At 45.4% G+C, this 24121-nt stretch overlaps 1 protein-coding gene across 1 annotated transcript; it reads left to right on the forward strand.

Annotated features, from left to right (window-relative positions):
* Positions 1 to 1062: 1062 nt before the first annotated feature.
* SHISAL2A (shisa like 2A) lies at positions 1063 to 22222 on the forward strand (the record flags this gene model as incomplete). The annotated part of the gene is given in 7 exon segments (XM_082615098.1): positions 1063 to 1345; positions 4210 to 4290; positions 5022 to 5134; positions 5138 to 5145; positions 11661 to 11800; positions 21939 to 22028; positions 22031 to 22222. Coding segments are annotated over 7 exon segments (864 nt in total). The 3' UTR covers positions 22180 to 22222.
* Between the last annotated feature and the right edge of the window lie 1899 nt (positions 22223 to 24121).

Consider the following 24121-nt stretch of genomic DNA (forward strand, 5'->3'; position numbering starts at 1 on the left):
TCTAAGGCAAGGCTAGGGGTGGGGAGGAGGGCTGACTGCAGAGTGGCACAATGGATGGTGACAAGTGATGGAAATGTGCTGTATCCTGACTGTGGTGGTAGTTACATGAGTATAAAGTCACCAAGCTGTACACTTAAAATGGGTATATTTTACTGTTTGTAAAATATACCTCAGTAAAATTGATTTTAAAAATAAAAGATCACAGGGCTTCCCTGGTGGCACAGTGGTTGAGAGTCCGCCTGCCGATGCAGGGGACACGGGTTCGTGCCCCGGTCCGGGAAGATCCCACATGCCGCAGAGCGGCAGGGCCCGTGAGCCATGGCTGCTGAGCCTGAGCGTCCGGAGCCTGTGCTCCGCAACGGGAGAGGCCACAACAGTGAGAGGCCCGCATACCGCAAAAAAAAAAAAAAAAAAAAAAAAATCACAAGAGAAACAGCATTATACAGTAATAAAAGAAGTTGGAAGGAATCTGAACTTTGCAGAAAATGGATAATAAATTATCATATATTCACTAAGTGGAAAACTATATAGCAGTAAAAATGAATGAGCCAGACTGAGCATACACATCAATATAGACAAAACTCAAAAACATAAGACTGAGTGAAAAAAAGCAGGCTCTAGAAGAATACATGCAATGTGATGCTATTTATTTAAGATGTAATCACATGTAAAGCAATTTCATACATTGTTCAAAGATCCATACATATGTGATAAATGCATGAATAAGAGCATGGGGATGATAAACACCAAATTCAGGAGAATACTTATGTGGGGAATGAGGAGTATGGAGGGCAGGAGTGGGGCTTCAAACAGGATTGATCAAATTTTTCATTTCTTAAATTTGAGTAGTACATGGGTGGTTCTTGTATTATTCTTTATGTTGTTTGTGTGTTTTAAAGATTTCATAGGAAGACAAACAAACAGCAAACTAACGAAAACCTAAACCCAAAGAGTGACCACTTAGAGTTGGGGGAGAGCTTAGCTGGTATCAGGAGATCTGAGCCTCAGTCCGGTTTGTCCCTGGATTTCATGTTCCAACGTGGCAAAGTCACTTCTCTCAGGATGAGACGCAAGAGCCTCATTCTGGAAAAGAAGGGAAAGAATCAGTCTTGGGCATCAAGGGAGTGGTCGTGCGAGGAACTGGCACTTGCGCTTAATGCACGTCAGCGTCCTTTCTTTGCTTCTCCAACTGCGGTGACCTGCAAGCTGGCACCGGAGCCGGGTCAGGGATGGGGAGAGCCATCGGGGAGGGGCGTCGGGCGGTTACAGCTGGAGGCAGTAGGGCAAGGGGAGAGGGGGGTGCTCCGCTGCGTCCAGAGTCCAAGGACTCTGGGCAGACCCCCCGGTGAGCGAACCGAGTCCTCACCGCGGGTTGTGCCCAGGTTCTCAGCCTCCGTGGGCTTCGGTCACCGAGCTGCGCGGCCCACGACAGCGAGGGACGTTTCTTTCCGAACCCCTGAGGACTGGGCTCCGGAGCAAGGCTGCCAGGTCTAGAGTGCATTGTTTTGAGAACCACGCGGAAGGAGCTTCCAGTTACTGTGACTCACTGGGTGCCAGGCTTCATGCTCTTCCATCTTCACTACTGCCCTAATGCAGAGGGAGAAAGTGACCTGCCTAAGGTCACACCGCAGGTGACTGTAGCTTATTACTTGTATATCCTTAAGCAAGTTACTTAACCTCTCTGGGTCCAGTTTTCCTATGGGTAGGGTGGGTGCAAAATTATGTGTGTATCTGGAAGACTCCATACCAAAGTATTAAGAGATATTTCTACCTGGTGAGGTAATGGGTGATATTTTTTCTTTTGGTTTATCTGTATTTTCTAATTTGTTGTTTTATAATAAATATGTACATATTTAATTATTTTTATCTTTATTAAGAGAGTAACACTGCACAGAGTTGTGAGGACTGAAGGAGACTATGAAAAGCACAGAGCACAATTTCTAGTTCACAGTGTGTTCTCCATAAATATGAGTTCTCCCTGCTTACTCTTCCCTCCTACACTTTCCTTCCCCTCTAGTTGGAGACTCTGGCCCCCAGACCTCAGGTTGGGAGGAAGGAGGGGTCTATTTACTAGCTGTGTGGCTTTGGATAAATCACTTGTCCTCTCTGAGTCTCAGTTACCTTCCCTGCAGAATGGGAAGAAAAACACCTACTTCAAAGAAAGTTTTCAAGGACTACATGACATGCAAGATGGGAAACTGCCTGGCACATAGTAGGTCTGCAGTAAGTGTCTGTAGGAAGAAACATGACGCACATGATGAAGGAACAGGCATTAGGGTAGGTTCTAGAGCAGAAGAGGTAGAAGATTTTAGCATAGATTCCAAAGAGCCCAAGGGGTCCACTGATAGAGTTCAGCATGGGAGAGGTCCATGAACTTGGATTGAAAAAGATTACATCCTTGTTTTCACTACCTCTAAGTCAAATTTAGCATTTCCTTCTATCATGCATGTAAGCAACAAATCACAGTAGTATTAGCAGAACCTGTCACTTTGTCACCAATAGAAATCAGTTATTTTTGTATTGCATTATAGTAGCAATATCTTGAAATACTGTTTACACTCATTCACCATCTCAAAGTTACAATAGTTAATAGACGAATCTCTCAATCTCATAATGTTAAAAAAGAACTAATTCACAAAATAACTATTTTGATAATGATTCTACATAATTGGTATCCTTTGTAATCCTAAGTAATTTACTTTTTGTAGTTAAAAATATTCTTCTGAATAGGGGACCATAGTCTTCATCAGACTGCTAGAGAGGACCCTTGGCTAGACAGACATGGATACTAGTCCTGCCTGGGCCACTGGCTGCTTTGTGACATTGGCCTTGTTATTTCTCTCAGGGGCACGATCATCCCTGCTTGGCTCACTCCACAGGGTTGCTGGAGGAACAAATTAATTCTTGGCTGGAAAAGGGCTTTGGAAACTGTTGACAGCTTCCCAATTTTGCCAAAAGCCAGAGCAGAGTGCTTTGCACCTCACAGCTGAATTCCATGTCTCCAGGAGACCCCGATCCTTTCCACAGGACTGCCCCCTTTCTCTTTGCTCTCCATCTAATAAAGAGGCCAAAGTGCACCTCCATTAGAGTAGTCATACAGTTCCCAGTTTCCAGAGATTCACAGCTGAGGGGAGGAATTTTCTGGAGGATAATAACAATTCCTTCCCGTTTTCATATTTGATCTTACAGTGACCCTTGAAGACACTACCCCCTCAAAACTCTTCCCTTCTCCTTCAGATGGTGATCCCTCTGTGGCCATGGTCCCTGAATTTCCCCCTTCACTGCCATGTCCTGTCATCATCTGTCCGACTCCCCCACTATACTGTGTTTCTCAAGGGCAGACCCAGATCTGATCTGTCTCAGGGGCCCCAGAGCCCAGGTCAAGGGCATGGCACACATCGGTATCTGAGGAGCTGACCTGGAGGGAGAAAAGGAACCTGAAGCACAGAGAGAAAAAGCAGAGAAGGGGTAGCACTAGGGCTTGAGCCCAGATCCCCTGATGCCCATGATTTATCCCATACACACTGAAAGCAAGGGATGGAGGAATTAGGGACTCCCAAGGCATCACATTCGCTATTTCCTACTCTACCCACTGCTGTGAGAAATGAGGAGAGCTAAACATTTTGTAACCTTGAGTGAGACTCTGCCCATCTGTACAATGGGAGGTGTCAGATTCAGTGGCTTTCAAACCTTTTTGACCTGACTCAAAATAAGAAATGCATTTTACATTGTGATCTGGACCACAGTACATAGAGACACATGTAAATGAAACAAACATTTTATGAAAGAATACTTAACTTTGCTATTTGCAGTGTGCATTTTCTATTCCATTAATTTTTTTTTTAATGCCAGCTGTAACTCAGTAACTGATTACATGACCCAGAGGTCCTTTTCAGCCCCAACACTCTGTGATTGGCTGAATGGGAAGTATTGACAACTAAAGTTCAGCAGTCCCTAGTCCTGGTTCAGTGTAATTGGGCCATACTGTGCACCTCTCAGAGCCTGGGTTTCCCCAGTGTACCCTGAGAGGACAGACAGGCAGTCTCCAAAGGCTTCATACAGTTCCTTCAGACTGTGGTTCTCTGATCCTAGTGAGAACATCAACCTTGTGATCTGGAAATGATGTGTGAGAATGGAGAGGTGTGTTGGCTTTGCTTCCTGCTGGGTGGAGTTACCATCTGGACATCCACTAGCCCCCCCTTGTCCTAGGCCAGTGTGGCAGAGAGTATGAACAGGGGAGCGTGAACATGTCAGTGCATGAGTTAGCTGCTCAGGGAAAGGAAGTGGCAGGCAAGGAAGTCAGAGGATGACAACATATAAAAGTCACTGGAAAAGAGGCGCTGACAGAACCCCAGAAAGAGCAAGGGCTTGGGAACAAGACAGACCCACGTAAAATCCCATGGGTTTAAGAGCCCCGGAAAATGACTTTAATTTAACCCTAAGCTCTCATTTATAAAATGAGTATGAAAACCCCTGGTCCTCTGGGTTGTTGTGAACGTTAAGTGAGGTCATGCATTGATCATCCCTATACTGACCCTAATGTGTGGTCCACGGCAGGTCCCCTGTCTGTGTCCTGCGCTAGCCTGGGACTGCCCCGCACAGCGCCTAGCACAAGGGCGGGCGCTCAGCGCAGATGTGGAATCCAAGCAGGTGGCTTCGATTCCCGCTCTGCCACCACGGACATGCGCTGTCTCTCTGAGCACCCAGCGCCCTAGTGCATAAACTGGGAACGTAGTGGGGCCGGTGGGGGACGCTGGCAGAGGCGCGGGCGGCTCCCTCCTCCCGGCTCCCGCCCGCCTTCCCGCCGCTCTCCACGCCCTCCTCCTCCCTCCCTCTCCCTCCTCCATCTCCCCTCCTGCCGAGCCCTGTCGGCGTACCTGGTCGTCTCCCTCCGTCCTCGGGGACTCTAGGTCTCTAACCGCTGCGTCTCCGCGCCCCTCGCTGTGTCTTCCTCGTCTCTGCGTCAATCTCTGTCTCTCGGCTTATCTCTGCCTCTCTCCCTGTATCTTTCTCGGGCTCAGTTCTGTCTCCGTCCGCCCGTCTCTCGGCGGCCGTCTTCTGCTGCGGCTTCCGCGACCACAAGTACTGCTGCGACGACCCGCACAGCTTCTTCCCCTGCGAGCACAGCTACATGTAGTGGCTCAGGTACTGACCCTGGCCCTAACCCCACCTAGAACCCCACTCCAGTCTTAGCCCCCGTGCTCCATCCTCGGCCCGGCCGCCTGCTAAAGTCTCAATCCTCATCCAGGTGCCCACCACCACGTCAGCACCGACACCCACCCAGTCGTTACCCCCTCAGGCTCTCGCCCTGTCACCAACCCAGCTCCCCCTGCGGCCGCTTCTCCGCTCCATTCCCCCATTTTGACCCAACCGTTATTCAGATCCATCCTTGAACCTCACACCAACTCCACCCTGAAAAACCTTCACTTCATCCCCACTCCAGACATCATCATCCACCACCCTCAACCCAACCTCAAACTACATAACAAGCCCCAGCCTAACAGCAAACTCCCATCTTGCAGCCTTCACAGGATACCCAGACTCCTCCCTTATCCAAGTACCCACCAGCGTCCCCTCCCTAATGCCATCGTCAGCCTCATCCCTGACCTTACCCACTCCCCAGTACTTACTCTATCAGCAGCCCTAACCTCCACCTCAGTCCTCCCTGCAACCCCACCTCAGCTCTCCTTCCTCACCCCAACTCCAAGCACTGTCTAGACCTACATTCAAACCTCACTCTCAAGCCTTAATACCTCACCTGATGCTACACCCCAACTCAACCTGAGCCTCAGCCCAACCTCAATTCTTTTGTTCCCCCTCATATTTAGTCATTCTTTCAGCCACCCCTTCCTGAGGCCTTAGCAATGCCAGACCCTGTGGTGAGTTCTGAGCTAAGGCAGAAGACCAAAGACTCAGAGTTGTCTCCAAGTGCATAACGAGACAATGACATAATGCCACAGCAGAAGCCAGATCAGTGTAATTTGGGTGAATCCCCACCACAGGACCTCAGTTTCCCCACTAGTTCAGAGAAGCAGGTGGTTAGGCCAGTGCTGACATTCCTGGAACCTAAGTGTGGGACTGAGAGGGCAACAGGTCTCAATCTCTGTGGGTCTCCAAAGGCCTCACCCAGAGAATAGGACCTGACCCTGAGCCTGCTCTGGGAAACAGGCATCAACGAAAATGGAGTGGGCTGCCTCAGTAGACAGTGATCTTCCTGTCCCTGGAGGTATGTGACCAGAGGCTGTATGCCTGCTGGGTGGGAAAGGACAGTCTGCCTCTAAAACCTCTTTGAGCCTCTGTCTTTTCATCTATCAGATGGGGAGGATGATTTCTGACTAGGGCAAGGACCAAATGAGATCAAGAGGTAAAATCAACTTGGCATATGCCACTAACAATTACAGATATTATTGGTTTTCTAGACTGCTCAATCTGTAATTCCAAAGGATTTTCAGATGGCCAGGTTTTCAGATCCTGCACATTTGGTTGCTGTCACCTGGGGAATTATATTCATATATTCTCTGTTCATCCATATTTTCATTCATTCATTATAGCCTTTGCTTTGTGCCAGGTGCTAGGCTAGGCACTAGAGACACAGAAATCAATGATTCCCTCTCTGAGGAGCTCACAGTCCATTTAAAGAGATATGACGTGCATCTAAAATATAACAATGGAGTATTTGTTGAAGACCCACTGTGTACTTAGTACTGAGCTGCGTATTGAAATATGACAGCACTGACCTCCCTTTGAGGTATGGAAGCAGTGTGGAGCTTTGGGGCTGGTTAGAACCTGGTCCAAACTTTGGCTCTGTTCCCTTATTAGCTATGTGAATTTGGGCAAATTATCTCCGAGTCTCTTTTGTCATCCTTAAAATGGCAATAGTAATACCTGTCTCATGGAATTATTGTGAGGATTAAGTGCAGTAATGCATGTGAAAGTGACTAGTGCATATAGTAAGTGCTCAATAAAAGGGAGTTCCCTTTCCCTGGTTCATAGGTGGGGAAAGTGAACTCAGAATATAAAAGTGAATTGTCCAAGATCTTCCAGCAATGTCATGGTACACTGAGATTTAAAGAACATTACCTAACACCATCCAAGGGCTAGATGCATTCACACATTCACAACGCTGGCACATCTTCTCTCCATCTTACAAATGAGAAAACGTGAAAGAGGTTAAGTTACTATCTTAGAGTACTCCAGTGAGAGGAAGTGGCAGAACTGGGATGAAAACTCAGGCCTGTCTGGTCCCAAGCCCAGGCTTGACCTGCTGCACAAATGTCTAAATCTAGCCTGGCTCTCATAACCTGCTCTACTCAGATCACTTGAAAAGATACTCACTGACCCTCTGCTGTCTTCTGGACACTGTTGTAGCACTTGGAGACACAGAGATGAGTAAACTCCTCAGCACCCAGCCAGGATCCCATCCCACTACTACCACCCCCTTCCCTATACACCCCTTGTGGTCCCTCTCTTTGCCTTGGACCCTCTTGAGACATAGAGTGCTTTAGTGGCTCAGACAGTGAGCTAGAGGGTTGGATGGGGTGATCTCTGAGGTCACATTGCATGTTGTATGCTTCCATTCTATGACCCCAAGGGCAGCTGAAAGGTTCTAGCCTGCAGGGCTGACTCTTCCTAGGCATGGCTATAATATGGTTCATAAACATCACAGACAATTGCAAAGTGGAGGAGGGAAACTGGGGTCCTCAGGACATTAGGTGATCAGTATACTCCAAACCCTGAAACAACCCTTCCAGCATGGGATGTCAGAGCCCCGCCATTGCAGGGTAGAGAACTTGTTTTGTTCTGGACTCCATTTGGCCCTTTTCATGAAAGCTGGCCCTTAAAAACATGAAAATCAGCAGGTAAACATTGTTTCCTTGGATAGTGCTCAAGAAGAATTGCTGTCTTTAAAAGCATGTCTCAGGACTTCCCTAGTGGCACAGTGGTTAAGAATCTGCCTGCCAATGCAGGGGACATGGGTTTGAGCCCTGGTCCAGGAAGATCCCACATGCCGCGGAGCAGCTAAGCACGTGCGCCATAACTACTGAGCCTGTGCTCTAGAGCCCGTGAGCCCCAACTACTGAAGCCCGCGCGCCTAGAGCCTGTGCTCTGCAAGGAGAGAAGCAACTGCAATGAGCAGCCCACGCACTGCATCAAAGAGTAGCCCTCGCTCACCGCAACCAGAGAAAGCGCACGTGCAACAATGAAGACCCAACGCAGCCAAAAATAAATAAATAAAATAAATAAGTTTATTTAAAAAAAAAAGCATGTCTCAGGAAATGAAGACTCCCTGTGGAGAAGCAGCTGGTGCTATCACATGTCTGGCTGACTTTCCAAACATCCTTTATCAGTAGTTCTGTTTTTTATCAGGACTGGCGGTCAGGCACTGTATATACGCTATCTCATTTAATCTTTATGGACACTTGGTGATATAGTAACTTTTATGAATGAAGAAAATGAAGCTCAAAGGGTGAAGGATTTTTCAGCTTATATGTGAGAGAACCAGGATTCACACTTAGAACTGTCTGACTCAAAAACCCTAACAAATGTTAGACTATCCCTCCAGTTCTTTCCTAGAAGTCACAGTGGGTTACCTATCTTTCAGAGTCATAGATCTGTGAAATCCTAGAAGGCTAGCAGCTCTTCAATCCAATTTCCCACCATAGGCAAGAATCTCTAACTTCATTGAAAGGTGGATTCATCCAGGTCTTGTGCAAACCCGTCTGACAATAGGAAACTTACCACCTCTTGAGGCAGTACATTCACCATGGGAAAACTCTGATCATTTGAGTTCATCTTATACTGAGTACAGATTTTCCCCCTTGGACCCTCCCTTGTTGTTCCCAGCTCTGTCCTTGGGAGCTTGTTCCTCCGTTCCCAGACAGACCATCAGAGCAGTGCCCACTACCTGACTGACCGCTGATCTGGAATATATCCCCCCAGCTTTCTCACCCACTCCTCAAAGGATCCTATTTTTACAGGGCTTTTTCCAGCTAGGTGCCCATGGATGTCCCTTGTAAAGGGTGTGGTCCCAACCTGAGCACGAGTCTTCCAGATAACAGCCTCATAAACAGTGAGTATATCTCAAGAAAGGAAATAATACTTAGTTAAACAGTAAACTAAACAGTAGTAAGCTAGTACTAAAGAACTAAAAAGTACTATATGCTCAAGGTGGAAAGGACAGGAGAAACAGAAAAGGAAAGCATCCGTGAGAAATCCAGTGTCTTAGCTTGGGCTCCCCAGAAGACTTGGAAACAAGGATTTGAGGGCAAGTAGTTTATATGACAAGCAATCCTAGAAAATACTGGTACAGGGTGGGGAAGTGAGATGGGAAAGGGAAGGAGCTAATGATGGTGTTACCAAGCAAGTCACCACCAAGGGCCACCAGAGCTTAAACTGCTGAACTCTGCCAGCCAGTGTAGAACATACTCTCAGAGTCATCCCATCTGAGGGCCAGGAAGCTGGGTATTTACATACAAATTTCTTTCAGTCATTGGCTGTGTGCTGGTGGGAGAAGGGAGGCATTAATTTTCCTGTACTTTTGACCTGTTCAACGTGCAGACAGAGACTGTTCTGGGCCCAAGAAAGCCCTCAGACAAAGAGGTACATTTGTGGGCTTTTGAAACCCTGGCCAGAATATTCCACAACTGTAAGACCCAATGGGACACAGACAGGACATCCACAGCCTGTGCTACTCCCAGAGACAGCCTGTTAGCATTTTAGTGTATTTACATCCAACCTTACCTATGTTATGTTATGCATGTATATGTTATGTTTATGTTTATTTATTTAAGTTAGGACTACACTATATAATTAGTAGTGGGTCCTGCTTTTTTCACTTAACATTATCTCATCAGAATTTATCCTTGATCTTAAATATTATTTGAAAACATGTTTTTAATAGCTGTATACTATTCCACTGCAGGGATATCCAATAATTTATTTAGCTTTGGGAAAACAGACTCTCCAAAGCTCTAAGGTGTTTCTGTTTAGTGGAAGTTAGCCATCAGCTAGCTGGGAGTGAAATCCAACAGAAATGGCAAGGGCAGGAATCTGAGGCTGGGGTCAGGGCTGGGAGGGGTGGGCAGAAAAGCTGCAGGAATCACAGGCAGGAAGGACACACAAACAACCCTGGTGCTACCTATCTCCTACTATTGGGAGAACATCCCACAGTGTTTGACAAAAAGTAGGTGCTCAATAATAGTTACTAAGTGCCTACTATGTGCTGGAGCTTGTACAAGGAGAGAACAAAGCCAGTTAAACATGGTCTCAGTCTCCCTACAAAGAACACATGAGGAATATGTTGAACTTCTATGCACCAAGAATATTACATATATCATTCATCCTCACCACCAACTGTGAGGTGCTGGGTTTTGATCATTCTCACTTTTCCAACAAAGAAGCTGAGGCTCAAAAGGCTAAGTAATTTTATCAAGATCTCACATCGAGTTAGGTACAGACCTGGGTCCTAAACCAGGTGCGTCTGTAAGAGTTCCAAAGCTCTTTGTTCTTTCCCTACCACATTGGGCTGCCTGACCAAGTAGGAAGTGCTAAAGGCCCAGAGTAGATGTCCTGGCTGGGTGGGCCTGGCCTGGAAGAAGAAAGGAGAGAGAAAGAGGACCAAGGAAAGCACTGAGGAGGAGACATTTGAGATGGGCCTTCAAGGACAGGTGAAATTCTGATGTGGGGAGATGATGGGAGAGATCATGTGAAACAGGAAAGACAGTGGCCCCCCAAAATGAGCCAGAAGGTAGTTGTCTGGAGACCAGGTGACCAAGGCCTGACTTGGGGCAGAGGCAGTGAGGTTGTGGGGTGAGGGACCAGCAGCAGGGAGGTGTTCTAGACATGGAGTCCACACTGGTGTGATGACCCACTAGAGACTGGGCCAGAAGTTACCTTGAGTCTGGAAGGACAGCGGGTATTGAACTAAGGCCTGCTATGTGTCTTGATTTTTGATAAATTTATTTATTTTTGGCTGCGTTGGGTCTTTGTTGCTGCGTGCAGGCTTTCTCTAGTTGTGGCGAGCAGGGGCTACTCTTCGTTGCAGTACGCAGGCTTCTCATTGCGGTGGCTTCTCTTGTTGCGGAGCATGCGCTCTAGGCACGCGGGCTTCAGTAGTTGTGGCACGTGGGCTCAGTAGTTGTGGCACGTGGGCTCAGTAGTTGTGGCTCGCGGGCTCTAGAGCACAGGCTCAGTAGTTGTAGCACACGGGCTTAACTGCTCTGCAGCATGTGGGATCTTCCTGGACCAGAGCTTGAACCAGTGTCCCCTGCATTGGCTGGCGGATTCTTAACCACTGCGCCACCAGGGAAGTCCCTTGATTTTTAAGAAACAGCAGTGTGGGGAGGGCTCTTTAAGATCATCTCTAGCTTCCTGGGGTGGCAGCAGGTTGAGGAAAGGAGAGGAGAAGAAAGGGAACACATACTGAGTCCCAACTACATGGTGACACTGAGCCATGTCAAGTTATGTATGTGGTGAGTACTGGCCACATAGTTGATGCTCTTTCCCATGCTTAGGCCCAGAAAGCCTGTTTAAGGCAAGGAGAGACAGAACAAAAGTTAAAGTTGGCTGATTCCTATAACACTTACAATACTTCTCTTATAACATGCTGCTTCCCAAGTCCTTTCCTGACCCTCTGCTCCCTTATGGTTTTCTCTCCCCAGTATTGGTGCTCTTGTGGGCCTGTCCATAGCAGCAGTGGTCCTCCCAGCCTTCATTGTCACCGCCTGTGTGCTTTGTTACCTGTTCATCAGCTCAAAACCCCACACAAAGTTGGACCCAGGATTAAGCTTACAGACTACAGGTAAGAAAGAGGTCACATGATTTCCTTGTATTCAGCAGGTTAGCACCTTTGCAGAGGGGAGATATTTAGAAATGATATTTGGAACATTTGCCTCAAAAGTGTTTCTGGAATATTCTGAAGCAGCAGCACATTTCTCAGGAGGTTCATGATATGAACATTTCCATCCCAAACTCTTCCATGTGTTCATTGTTAATCAAAATAATTTGATTATAGTCAGCATCCTATTTGTTACAGGAAGATGTTATTAAACATCCTACAATATATAGGACAGCACCCTACAATAAAGAATTATCTAGGGCTTCCCTGGTGGCACAGTGGTTGAGAGTCCGCCTGCCGATGCAGGGGACACGGGTTCGTGCCCCGGTCCGGGAAGATCCCACATGCCGCGGAGCGGCTGGGCCCGTGAGCCATGGTTGCTGAGCCTGCGCGTCCGCAACAGGAGAGGCCACAACGGTGAGAGGCCCACGTACCGCAAAAAAAAAAAAAAAAAAGAATTATCTGACCCAGAATGTCAATAGTGCTGATGTTGAGAAACCCTAGAATAGAAAGAGACTCCAGAAACAGACTAATTAAAGAATATAGTAACATGAATAAAATGTTTAATTTTAAAAATAAGGGAAATATTGGCAAATTTGCCTACATCAAATACAAATAGACATCAAATACAAATAATACAAAAGATACCATACATAAAGTTAAAAAACAAGTGGTGGACTGCAAAGATATAAATACACACACACGGTCAATCCTAATTATTTGCAGATTCCATACTTGTGAATTTTCCTACTTGCTAGAATTAATTTGTAACCTCAAAAATCAATACTTTCAGTGTTTTTGAGGTCATGTGCAGATGTGGATGTGCACAGAGCAACAAAAAATTTGAGTTGCCCTATCACACACGTTCTCAGCTGAGGTTGAACAAGGAAGGCCATGCTCTGCCTTCTTGTTTCTGCTCTTATACAGTAAACAAGTGTCCTCTTCGTGGTATATTTAGTGCCACGTTTTTGTATTTTTATGATTTTTGTTGGTGGTTTCGCTGTTGAAAATGACCCCCAAATTAATGCTGAAGTTCTGTCTAGTATTCCTCAGCACAAGGCTGTCACGTGCCTTATGGAAAAAATACATGTGTTCAGTACACTTTGCTCAGACAGGAGGTATAGTGCTGTTGGCCATGAGTTAAATGTTAATGAGTTAGCAATATATATTAAATAAGGTGTTTTTAAACAGAAACACACACAAAGCAAAGTTATATATTGATCGACTGACAAAAATGTGACCAGAGGCTCACAGGAACCTAACTTTGTATTTCCCCAAGGAGCAATAATTCAGTATTCACTAATTCAGTGTTTGTGGTGACTTTTTCGGACATAACTACAGCGACTAATGAGAATCAACTGTATCTAAAATAGAGACAGGATTGATATCCAGAATATATAAGCATATCTTTGAACAAGTGAGAAAAACATAATCCACTAAGAAATACAAATGCCCAACACACATGAAAAGATGTTCAACCTTACTAATAATCAGGAGAATGCAATTTAAGAATGACATACCTTTTTTAAAAATGATTACATTGGCAAAAATCCAAAAATGGATCACATTAATAGTGAGAAGTTTACATGGGGGGAATGGATACTCTCATATACCACTGATAAGAATAAATTGGTAAAACCACTTTGTAAAGCAATTTGGCACTATCCACTTAAACTAAAAATGTACATACCCTATAACTCAGTAATTCCACTTTTCTAATTATCTGCTTTAGAGATATAGTTGCACTAGGAGAGGACTTGTAAAGATGGATTCCATGACAGCTTGTCACACTGGAAACAAACTAAATGTCCATCAGTAGAGGAATAATAAAATATGATACTGCAGTTAAAAGGAATGAATTAGCTCTATATAGACTATCTCATTTGCTCTTCACAATAACCAGGCAGAGTACAGAACTTATTACTATCCATTTTACAGATCAGGAAACCGAGGCCTCAGTCACCTAGTGAGTGAGCGACAGAGCCAACTCCACCTCCACCTTCCTTCCTCTCCTTATCCCTGTGCTGAGAAAGGGAAGTCCCTACTTTATGCCAGATACCATTTGAAACTTTACATGCACTGTCTTGTCTAATTTTCCAAACTACCCCAGTGAGGTAGGTGTTATTATCACCCATGTTACAGATGTGAAAACCAGCTTCCAGGGAGGTCAGATAACTTGCCCAAGGGGTCACAGTTTGTAAATTGTGGAGCTGGAATTCAAACATGTGTGTTTTTCTGCCTCCAAAGTCCTACTCTTTCTACCTCACCAGGCCAGGTGTGTGGGGTGCTCCTGCTTGTGCCCTACTCCCCTCATCTCTCCCCACCCTATCCCCTGTAGCCTTTCTAACTCAAGGGAACACAGTTCACCCGTCCGTCGGTCCTGTGAATGAAAACCACCCTCCTGCTCTTCACTGCTCAGCCACTAGCTGGATTATTCAATTATTCAGTCACCAGGGTTTGACACAGCTTGTGTTCTTGCTATTTGCTTCCTGTTTTTCAGATGGAAAATGCATTTCCTGACTGTTCACTAAATGACAGTTTTTGGCTCTCTCTGCCTTTTGCCCAAACTCAGCTCTTAGCACCTCCCTTTTTTCTTCATTAAGTGCTGTCCTCTCCTTCCTCTGAACCCACAGCATCAACCCAGGAGCCTCTTGTCCCTCCTGCATCTGAGACGTTTACAGGCTGCTACCTTACACTCATCAGAGCTTGCCCCCTTACACAGACTTTCATCTGTTTCCATCTCCTTCACTGGCAGGACATGTAGAGAGATCATTAGCCCCATTTTACAGGAGAGGAAATCAAGGCTCAGCCAAGGGAAGTGAATGGCCAAGTCTACACAGCTGGTGAGCATGTACTGCTGGGATGTCAACCCCGATCTCCTGACTCTAAAGCCCACACTCACTGCACATGGTATCTGGGGTCCTGATCGCTGAGTCTGGGGGCAAGGACGGGATGGGGAGTTCCTTGGCAAGAGCAGAGTGGAAATAGAACAGAGCTTCTGAAAATAGGCTCCTTCTGCTGCCCAGATGTTCTGTACTGTCCCATTACCCCCACCCTACCCCATCCCTCAAACTTGGGATGCAACAAAGACCGTAAACTTTTTTATTCTTGTACTTTGTGAGGAACTAGCTTGATCAGAAGGCTGACCGAGCTTCTACGTTTGTGCTAGGCACTATGCCAAGGACTTTAAACATATTATCCCATTTAACCCGTTCAACTACTCTTACCAGGTGGTTATTATCAATCCTATTTTACAGATGAGGTGAGTGAGGTAAGTGTGGAATTGATATTCCAACCTAGGTACATTTAATAAGAGACAAAAAGTGGGGGGAAAAAAAAGAAAGGTAAGAGTTCAGTTCTCATCCTCCTCTGAAAAGTGTTGGTGGGGATATCATTAATCAGCCATTCTCACTAATTCATAGGGCTCCTAGAAATCAAGTCTGATGTTCTCACTGTATCAATGGGTTGCTGAGGCCCAGAAAGGGACATTCATGTGCCCAAGGTCACCCAGGCATCTGGCCAAGCCTTTGCCTCCTGGGCCAAAGATCTTTTCCTGTAGCAGGCCCTCTTACCTTCCAGGAAGGGTTCCACTTCCTCAGAGCCCACTGCTTTTTAATTAACCACGCTTGGGGAGGTAGTACCTATGACCCAAACAAGCCTCAGTGATGGGTCAGTCTTGACTCATCTCCAAGCAGGGAGAGAATCTGAGAACTCCTTTCCTGGCTGGTCACTACAGGCTAAGACCCCAGGTAATGGGGGGACTGGCCAAAAGGTCCCTGGAGAAAGGTGGGAAAGCACAACCCTGGGCTGGGGTGTCAGAGAACCTGGCTCTAATCCTGGCTTTGTCACTCTTATTGTGTGGCCTTAGGCAAGTCACTTCTCTCTGGGACTCAGTTTACTCTGTAAAATGTGTACAATAATACCCACCAAGAAAGCTGTAAACCTAGAGGTGATGTTTACATAGGAGCTACTTAGTCTCTGATACATGGTAGACTTTTATCGATGAGTAACCCTCATTTTTATTATTATTAGGCACTTAGATTTTTACATGTTAGTCTCCTCAACCTGTCTGTTAATATCTCAAATATAGGAACCATGTCTTAAGTGCCTTTGTATCCCCAGCACCTAACAGAATTCCTAACCTATACTAAAGGTATGCTTGCTCTGTGGAAAGAGCCCAAGCTTTGGAATCAAGCAGAATGGAAAGTGTATCCTGGATCCAATACTTAATACCTGTGTCAGTGCTAACCTTCTCTGTCTGGACCTCAGTTATTTATCTATAACATGGAATAATAACACCTACCTCAGAGAGTTCTTGGGAGAATCAGGTAAGATTGTTGTACCAGCGTGTTTTAGCCAAACATGGATCTTATTGTAACTTGAAAATTGAACTTTTTATATTTGCCTTTAGGCATCCTCCTCTCCAAGTGCCTCTTGACTAGCACCTTGATAAGATAGAACTCCCTCCCCCAGGCTTCAGGCACCACTGAGGGACTTTAATAACTTTCATTATATATTAGCCAGAGGAAGAGGCAGAAATATATATGTGTACTCAAGAGTTGGACCATTGCCTATTCTGCTGGTTTCCCTGGAAGGGAATTGAAGGGTTGTGGAACTGAAGGCCCTGGGATACATATGTGAGGGAATCCGTGGGATCTGGGAAAGATAATCATATAAAAAAGACATGCTGGGTCCACAAGTTCAGTATGAACCTGCATTGTGATGTATCTGCCAAAAAAGGGTGAGTGGAAGCTCAGATTACAATAACAGAATTATAGAGTCTGGAAGCAAGAGAATGATGGTCCTTCTTTACTCCCAGTTGAATAGAATGCATCAGCTGTCACAGCTCAGAGGTAACATTTTAGCATCCACTCCACAGGTTCCCAACTTTGTGTTCCAAATATATCACTGAAGGGTCCCCAAATATAGCAATGAGGATTCTTGAGCAATTTCCAATATTTCAAAGGTTTTACTGGAACCAAGTTTCTTAGTTTTGAGCTAGAATTATATTAGTCCAAGGAGGGTAATTAGCACGGGCTCTTTCCTGCTAATCAGAACTCTTTAATAGAAAATGGGAGGGGGGAGCTAGTACCTAATAAAGGCAGTCTATTATACAGACAGAATCCTTTACAATTTGAAATTCCAGGGAAAAGAAAGAGAAAAACAAGACCAGCCCTACTTTCTACCCCATTTTATAGAATAGTAACTGAGATCCAGAGAGGAGAAGAAGTTAGCCCAAGATAGCACAATGATTTAATATCAGAATGAGGATTTGAGCCAAGGTTTTATAGCTCCTAGAAGCCCAAGGATTCCCCCTGAGCCCTGACTGCCAGCTGCTCAGAGACCCACAATTTCAGAGGAACTTTGACCAATCAGAAGGTGATCAGAGGCAGGTGACCAGCTTGGTCTGAGAACCAGATTATGTGAGTATCGGCTGAAGAGCTGGGGACATTTGGCCTCAAGCAAAGGAGTCTCAGTGTTCACAGCCTAGGACCTCCAGTCTCTGCAAGGCTACCCTGGGGCGCGAGGAAGAGACATTTTGAGAGAAGCCAGAGAACAGAGTTAGGATCAGTGGGGGAAGCCATAGGAAGGCAGATGTTAATTCAATAAAGCTGGGTCTTTCTTAGAATAAGACCTGAAATACTTTTGTAAAGTGCACCCTCATCACCATGGGTCGTATTTAGTTCGTCAATTGTAACTCTTGGTTTAAAAAAAAAAAGAGCACCCCCAAGCCTGGAAGGTAACCAGGAAAAGGCTAAATGTGGGATTCAGTGAAAGAGATTCTTGCATTGAATAGAAGATTGAACTAAATCCCTATACCAAATGGAATGCCTTAAAATGCAAGCTTAAATAACAAAGGATCCCAAAGAACCTGCAAAACAGACACAGAGAGATGCACAAAACAACCTTCTAGACCTAATAAGTGCATTCAGCATGGTCATAGTATGTAAGGTCAGACCCAAACATCAATTGTATTTATATATACCAGCAACAAACAACTGGAGACCAAAATTTTAAATATAATATCATGTATAGTCACTCCGAAAAAAAAGGAAATACTCTGGTATAAAACTAACAAAACATGTACAGGAGCTATACGATAAAAAATACAAAATGCTAATGAAGAAAAGCAAAGAAGACTTAAATAAATGGAGCTAGAACACATATTAAAGCCACAATGAGATACCACTTCTCATCTATCAGCACCCTAAAGTAAAAACGCTGACAATCCAAAGTGAGGACATGGAACAACTGGATCTCTTATATACTTCTAGTGGGAATTAGAATGGTATAGCCACTTCAGAAGACAATTTGGTGTTTTCATAAAGTTAAACATACTTACTATATGTATTAGTTTCCTATGGCCACTGTAGCAAATTACCACAAAGTTGGTGGCTTAACATAACAGACATGTATTCTCTCACAGTTCTGGAGGCCAGAAATTCAAAATCAGTTTTGCTGGGCTGAAATCAAAGGCTCCATGGGTGAATCTGTTCCTTACCTCTTCCAGTTTCTGGTGACTGCCAGCATTCCTTTGCTTGTAGCTGTATCACTCCAATCTCTACCTCTGTCTTTACATCACTGTCTGTGAGTGTCTATCTCCCTCTGCCTTTCTCTCTCTTTTTAAAAAATATTTATTTATTTATTTATTTATTTATTTATTTATTTATTTGGTTGCGCCGGGTCTTAGATGCAGCTCGCAGGCTCCTTAGTTGTGGCTCGTGGGCTCCTTAGTTGTGGCATGCATGTGGGATCTAGTTCCCTGACCAGGGATCAAACCCTGACCCCCCTGCATTGGGACTGTGGAGTCTTATCCACTGCACCACCAGGGAAATCCCTGCCTTTCTCTTATAAGGGCACTTGTGGTGGCATTTAGGGTCCATCCAGATAATTGAGGATAATCTCATGTCAAAAGCCTTAATGTCATCACATCTGCAAAAACCATATAAGGTAACATTCACAGATTCCAGAAATTGGGACCTGATATCTTTGGGGGCCACCATTCAATCCACTATACCATACAAAACAGCAATCACACTCCTAAGTGGTCCTAGAGAAATGAAAATGTGTCTGCACAAAAACCTATATACAAATGTTCATAACGAATGAACTGTCAATACACATAACAACTTGAGTAGATTGCAAGGGTATTAAACAGAGTGAAAAAAGCCAATCTGAAAAGTTGTACACTGCATAATTCCATTTATATAACACTTCTTAAATGACAAAACTATAGTGTGGAGAAGGGGTTAGTGGTTACCAGAGTTAGGTTTAGGAGGAAGGTATGACTATAAAGGGGTAGCATGAGAAGATTTCTTTGTGGTGATGGAACAGTCCTTAATCCTGATTGTGGTAGTGATTATATAAATCTACACATGTGATAAGCGTTCATAGTACTATACACCAAAAAAAAAGTCCATATAAAAATGGGTAAAATTGAATAGGATCTGTAGTTTAGTCAATTGTACTATGTCAATGGCAGTCTCCTAGTTCTGAAATTACTCCATGGTTATGTAAGATGTTATCATTGGGGAAAGCTAGGTGAATGGTACAATGGAACTCTCTACTATTTTTGTAACTTTTTGTGAGCCTTAAATTATTAAAAATAGAAAGTTCGAAACAAAAAAAACAAAAAAGGAACTTGTTGGCTCTGTCGATGAGAAGTCCAAAAGTAGGATGAGCTTTAGGAATGGTTTCATTAGAAGTTCACAATGTCCTCATGCTTGCGGCTTTGTCCTCTGAGATTCTCTCAGCTCTGCCCTCTATCTTGTGTTGGCTTTCTCCTCAGACTGATTTTTCCCATGGTAGTAAGTTGGCTGCCAGCAGTCCCTGGGACTCTGTGCTTTTTGTTCCCATCTAGCCAGGAGGAAAAAGAGGGAGCTATCTCTTCCTTCAATCAGGAGGAAAAAAAAGGCCTGAGCTCTACCCTGATTGGACTACCTCAGGTCCTGTGCCCACCCTAAACCAATCACTGAACCCAGGGAAATGCTATGCACTGATTTCTCATCCCTGTAGCAAAGGAACAGGACTACTTGATGGGCTGGGATCAAGGAGGCCCCCCTGCTGGAGCTGAGATGGGGCCTATCCTACCCAAACATAATTGCTATTACTGGGTGGGAAGAGGTGGAATGGATGTTGTGTAGCCAACTCCAATGTCTCATACAGCCTCCCTTTTTTTTTTTTTTTAAATTTAATTAATTATTTATTTTTGGCTGTGTTGGGTCTTCATTGCTGCGCAAGTGCTTTTCTCTAGTTGCGGCGAGCGGGGGCTACTCTTCGTTGCAGTGCGTGGGCTTCTCATTGCGGTGGCTTCTCTTGTTGCAGAGCACAGGTTCTAGGTGCGTGGGCTTCAGTAGTTGTAGCACGCGGGCTCAGCAGTCGTGGCTCACGAGCTCTAGAGCACAGGCTCAGTAGTTGTGGCGCACGGGCTTAGTTTCTCCACGGCATGTGGGATCTTCCCGGACCAGGGCTCAAACCCGTGTTCCCTGCATTGGCAGGCGGATTCTTAACCACTACGCCACCAGAGAAGCCTTACAGCTTCCTTCTTGAAATTCACTCTTCCCTTGGTTTCAGAGGCACCGTTCATCCTCGGTCTCTTCCATCAATGGGTTTTAAAGCATAGGAGTTTTCTAGACAAAGAAGGTATAAAATGTCATTCTAGGCAGAAGAAACAGTAAAAGTGGAGACCCAGAGATGTGAAGGAATGGACCCATTCAGGGAACAATGAAATTTTGGTATAATAAAGCATAGAGTTCTTGAGGGAAGAGTAGTAGTAAAAAAGCTAGAGAAGGGATGATGGGGCTAGTACATGAAGAAACTTGAATGCACCTCAAGGATCACAGGTAATGGGAAGACACTGAATGCTTTTGAGAAAGAGCAGTACATGGACTCACTTCACCTCAGAAAGATCTCCCTGGACTTCCTTAGTGATGCAGTGGTTAAGAATTTGCCTGCCAATACAGGGGACATGGGGTTCAAGCCTTGGTCCGGGAAGATCTCACATGCCATGGAGCAGCTAAATCTGTGCACCACATCTACTGAAGCCCACGTGCCTAGAGTCCGTACTCGGCAGCAAGAGAAGCCACCGCAATGAGAAGCCCACGCACTGCAACAAAGAGTAGTCCCTGCTCGCCACAACTAGAGAAAGCCCGCGCGCAGCAACAAAGACCCAACACAGCCAAAAAAATAAAATAAAATAAATAAAAAGATCTCTCTAGCTATAGCCTGGAAGGTGGCCTGGAGGGGACCCAACCAAAGGCCGTTTTGCCTGGGCAGAAGAACATGAAAGCCTGACCTAGTGTGGTGGCCTTGAGGATGGAGAGAATGGGTGGATATGGCAGATAGTGATTTGGTGGAATCAACAGGACCTGGTGAATTGCTTGACTTTGGAAAGGGGTAGGGGTAGGAGGTGTGAGAGTTGACTCACATTTCTGGCTTGAACACTTGATATACTTTTTATCCAAGAAGGCAGGAATGCTTAATTGTGTGAAATGCTCCCGATAAGCCAAGGGAGACAATAACTTATAAGTAACCATGGGATTCAGTGACAAAAAGTTTTAAGTTCTGTTGAGGGCAGAAACCAAGTAAGCTGCAGCAGAATAAGTCATGAATGGGAAGTGGGATATAATAAGGCCAAGTGAGCTTCCTATCAAGCTCAGGTATAAAAGGAGGAGAGGATTAAGCAGCCATTGAAGAGACTCATGAAATCTATTCTTAAAGCAGAGAATAATATATGTTTTTAAGTTTTCCAGCACTTCCCTGAAGGCTAGCTGTGTAGTAAGCCTGTATCTTCACCTAAAAAATGAGTTTTTAATAGTACCTACCACACAGGTTTATGGTGAAGGTGAAGTCTTCATATGTACTAACAATTGTTTATTGTCTGTCTCCCCCATTAAACGTTAAGTTCATGAGAAGCATTGACAGCTCCTAGTTCATGATGTGGTATATGGTTAATGAATATTTGTTAAATGAATGATGCATTTAAGACTCTGAGCACAATCCTGCCCAAGGTAAGCACTCAGGGAAGTTCAGCGTGTATGATCCCGATGGAAAGGAAGGGCTGCAGGAGGAAGCCCCATGCCCTCGGCTTGCTGTTTTCCAGACCCTGATGAGGTACTGCCTGACCGCCAAGGTGGGAACATGGGCAATTCAGTGGAGGTGCCGGGAGTGAGCCCTCTCGGGCAGAGTCACCCTTCCTGAACCCATGGCCGGACTGCAATGAAGAGCAGGCTGTGGACCCCAAATGCCTCCTCCAGCACTGCTTCATGGCTACAGTGACAGCCGGTGACATTCCAGGCAGCCCTGAGGAGGCCCCTGTCCCCAGTCTAGACCCAGCTCCATAAACACCCAATAAATGTCTCTACACCATCCTCTTCTGGATTCTCTCTTCTTGGTAAAAAGGTGGGGCTGGGGATAATCAAAGGGACTTTGGAACCTAGCAGCATAAATGAGGGCTTTTCCTAGCAAACCCACTCAGGTCTTACTGTGGATCCAGCCATGGTGCTCTGCCTGGCCCACTGTGGGCCGAAGGGAGTTTAGACATGGGTCCCTGGTAAAATGGTCCTAACAACTGCAGGCGATCAGGGAGAAGCCTGGGGCCTGTGGAGACTCAGAGGAGCCCCTCGCCTAACCTGGGGAGTCAGAGAATTCGGACTTGGTCTTCCTGCCACAGAGCAGATGTACTTAGGAAGCCCAGGGAAGATGACCAGGACCCAGGGGCAGGTGATTCGTGCCCCTCCAGCAGCTCTGTGTCGCTCCTGGAGGGGGTCCCTTGCCAAGGAACAGGAGGAGAGGGAGTGTAGAGTACATACACAGGGCCCAGCCATGTTTAATATCATTCAGTTCCTCAGGTGAATGAAAGAGTGAATGTAGCGTGAGTGAGGGAACGAATGGTTAATAGGCTCCACAGTGTGGCCTGGATAAAGTCCCTTAGTCTATCTGAGCCTCAGTTCCCTTGCAGGGTCATGGTGACTGTTCAATGAGTTGATGGATATGAACTCTCTTCCTGAACATGAAAGTGCTACAAAAACTCCAAAAACTACAGGTGAGTGTTTTTCAATATAACTTAGTAATTAAGAGCAGGGACTCTGGAGCCAAATGCCTAGTTTAAATCTGGTCGCTGCCCTTACTTGCTAAGTAACATTTGTGCCTAATCATCTGTACAAGCAGGGATAACAGTAATATCTACCTCATAAGGCTTGGGGGAGGATTAAATTACTGAGTCCATGCAAAGCATCACACTTAGAACAGTGTTGGCTAATGGAAAGCATTGTGTTAGCTATTATTATTGGGTTTTTAAAATATTATTAGTCTGATAGCAAAGGAATCTTAGGGCAGGATGCTGACTGCCTCCCCTCTCTCCCAGCTGCTCTCCTTATCTTAATTTTGGCAATGGCTTTAGGCTTTGCCTTGGGGGCGCAAGGCAAAGATGGGGAGACTCAGTAGCCACTGAAGGCGGTTCTTGACATTTCTGACAGTGATATGACTCACTGTTGGATTTGGCAACAGTGAAATGGTCACTCTTAGATATCTGTGCATGGGGCCTGAACCAGCCAAGGGGATATGATGGGCAGCAAGGCAGGGTGAGTCACCTCAGAAGTGCCCTAGGCTGCAAAATGAGAGATTTTGGTTCTGGTCTTGCTTTTTTTGTGGCCTTGTGTGTGTGTGTGTGTATGTGTTATGCTCAGCACTCTAAACCCAGCACCTTTGTCCCCTTACTGTACATTCCGTGGTGTCTATCCTGTGCCAGGACCTGTGCAGGTTACCAGAAACAACAGGGAATCAGCCACAGCTCCTGCCCTCAAGGGGTTCATTTGGAGGGTGAGGTGGGCACACAAAAGGGCAGTGGGCCCAGTGGGGGCCCTTCATGCAGCTGGAGGGAGGAATAAGTGATGTCTGAGCTGAATCATCAAAGATGAGTCAAAGTTTCTAGGTGAGACAGTCAGAAGAAATTACGGCCAGCGTACAGCCTGTTCAAAAACAGTGAGAGAGAGCCTAGCACAGCCCAGGAATTGCAAGTAATTTGTTGTAGAGAGACCTTAGGGTACCTGTGTGTATGTGTGTGTGTGTGTGTGGCAGGAATGGGTGATAGGTGGGAAATTTAGTCACTGATGCTCTATGTGACCTTTCACAGCATAGATCCTGTCTCTCTCCTTGGTACCCCCATTAGGAAAATTCAGTTTTTCTCAGAACACTTTCTGTGCTGGTCTTCTGGCAGGTTACAAGGAAGAATCCTATAAAGACCTTATTTTTAGGCTGTTCATGGTCTGTTAGGGGGAGATGATC

Source organism: Mesoplodon mirus, assembly GCF_964341445.2.
Source record: "Mesoplodon mirus genome assembly, chromosome: 3".
NCBI classification, from domain to species: domain Eukaryota; kingdom Metazoa; phylum Chordata; class Mammalia; order Artiodactyla; family Ziphiidae; genus Mesoplodon; species Mesoplodon mirus.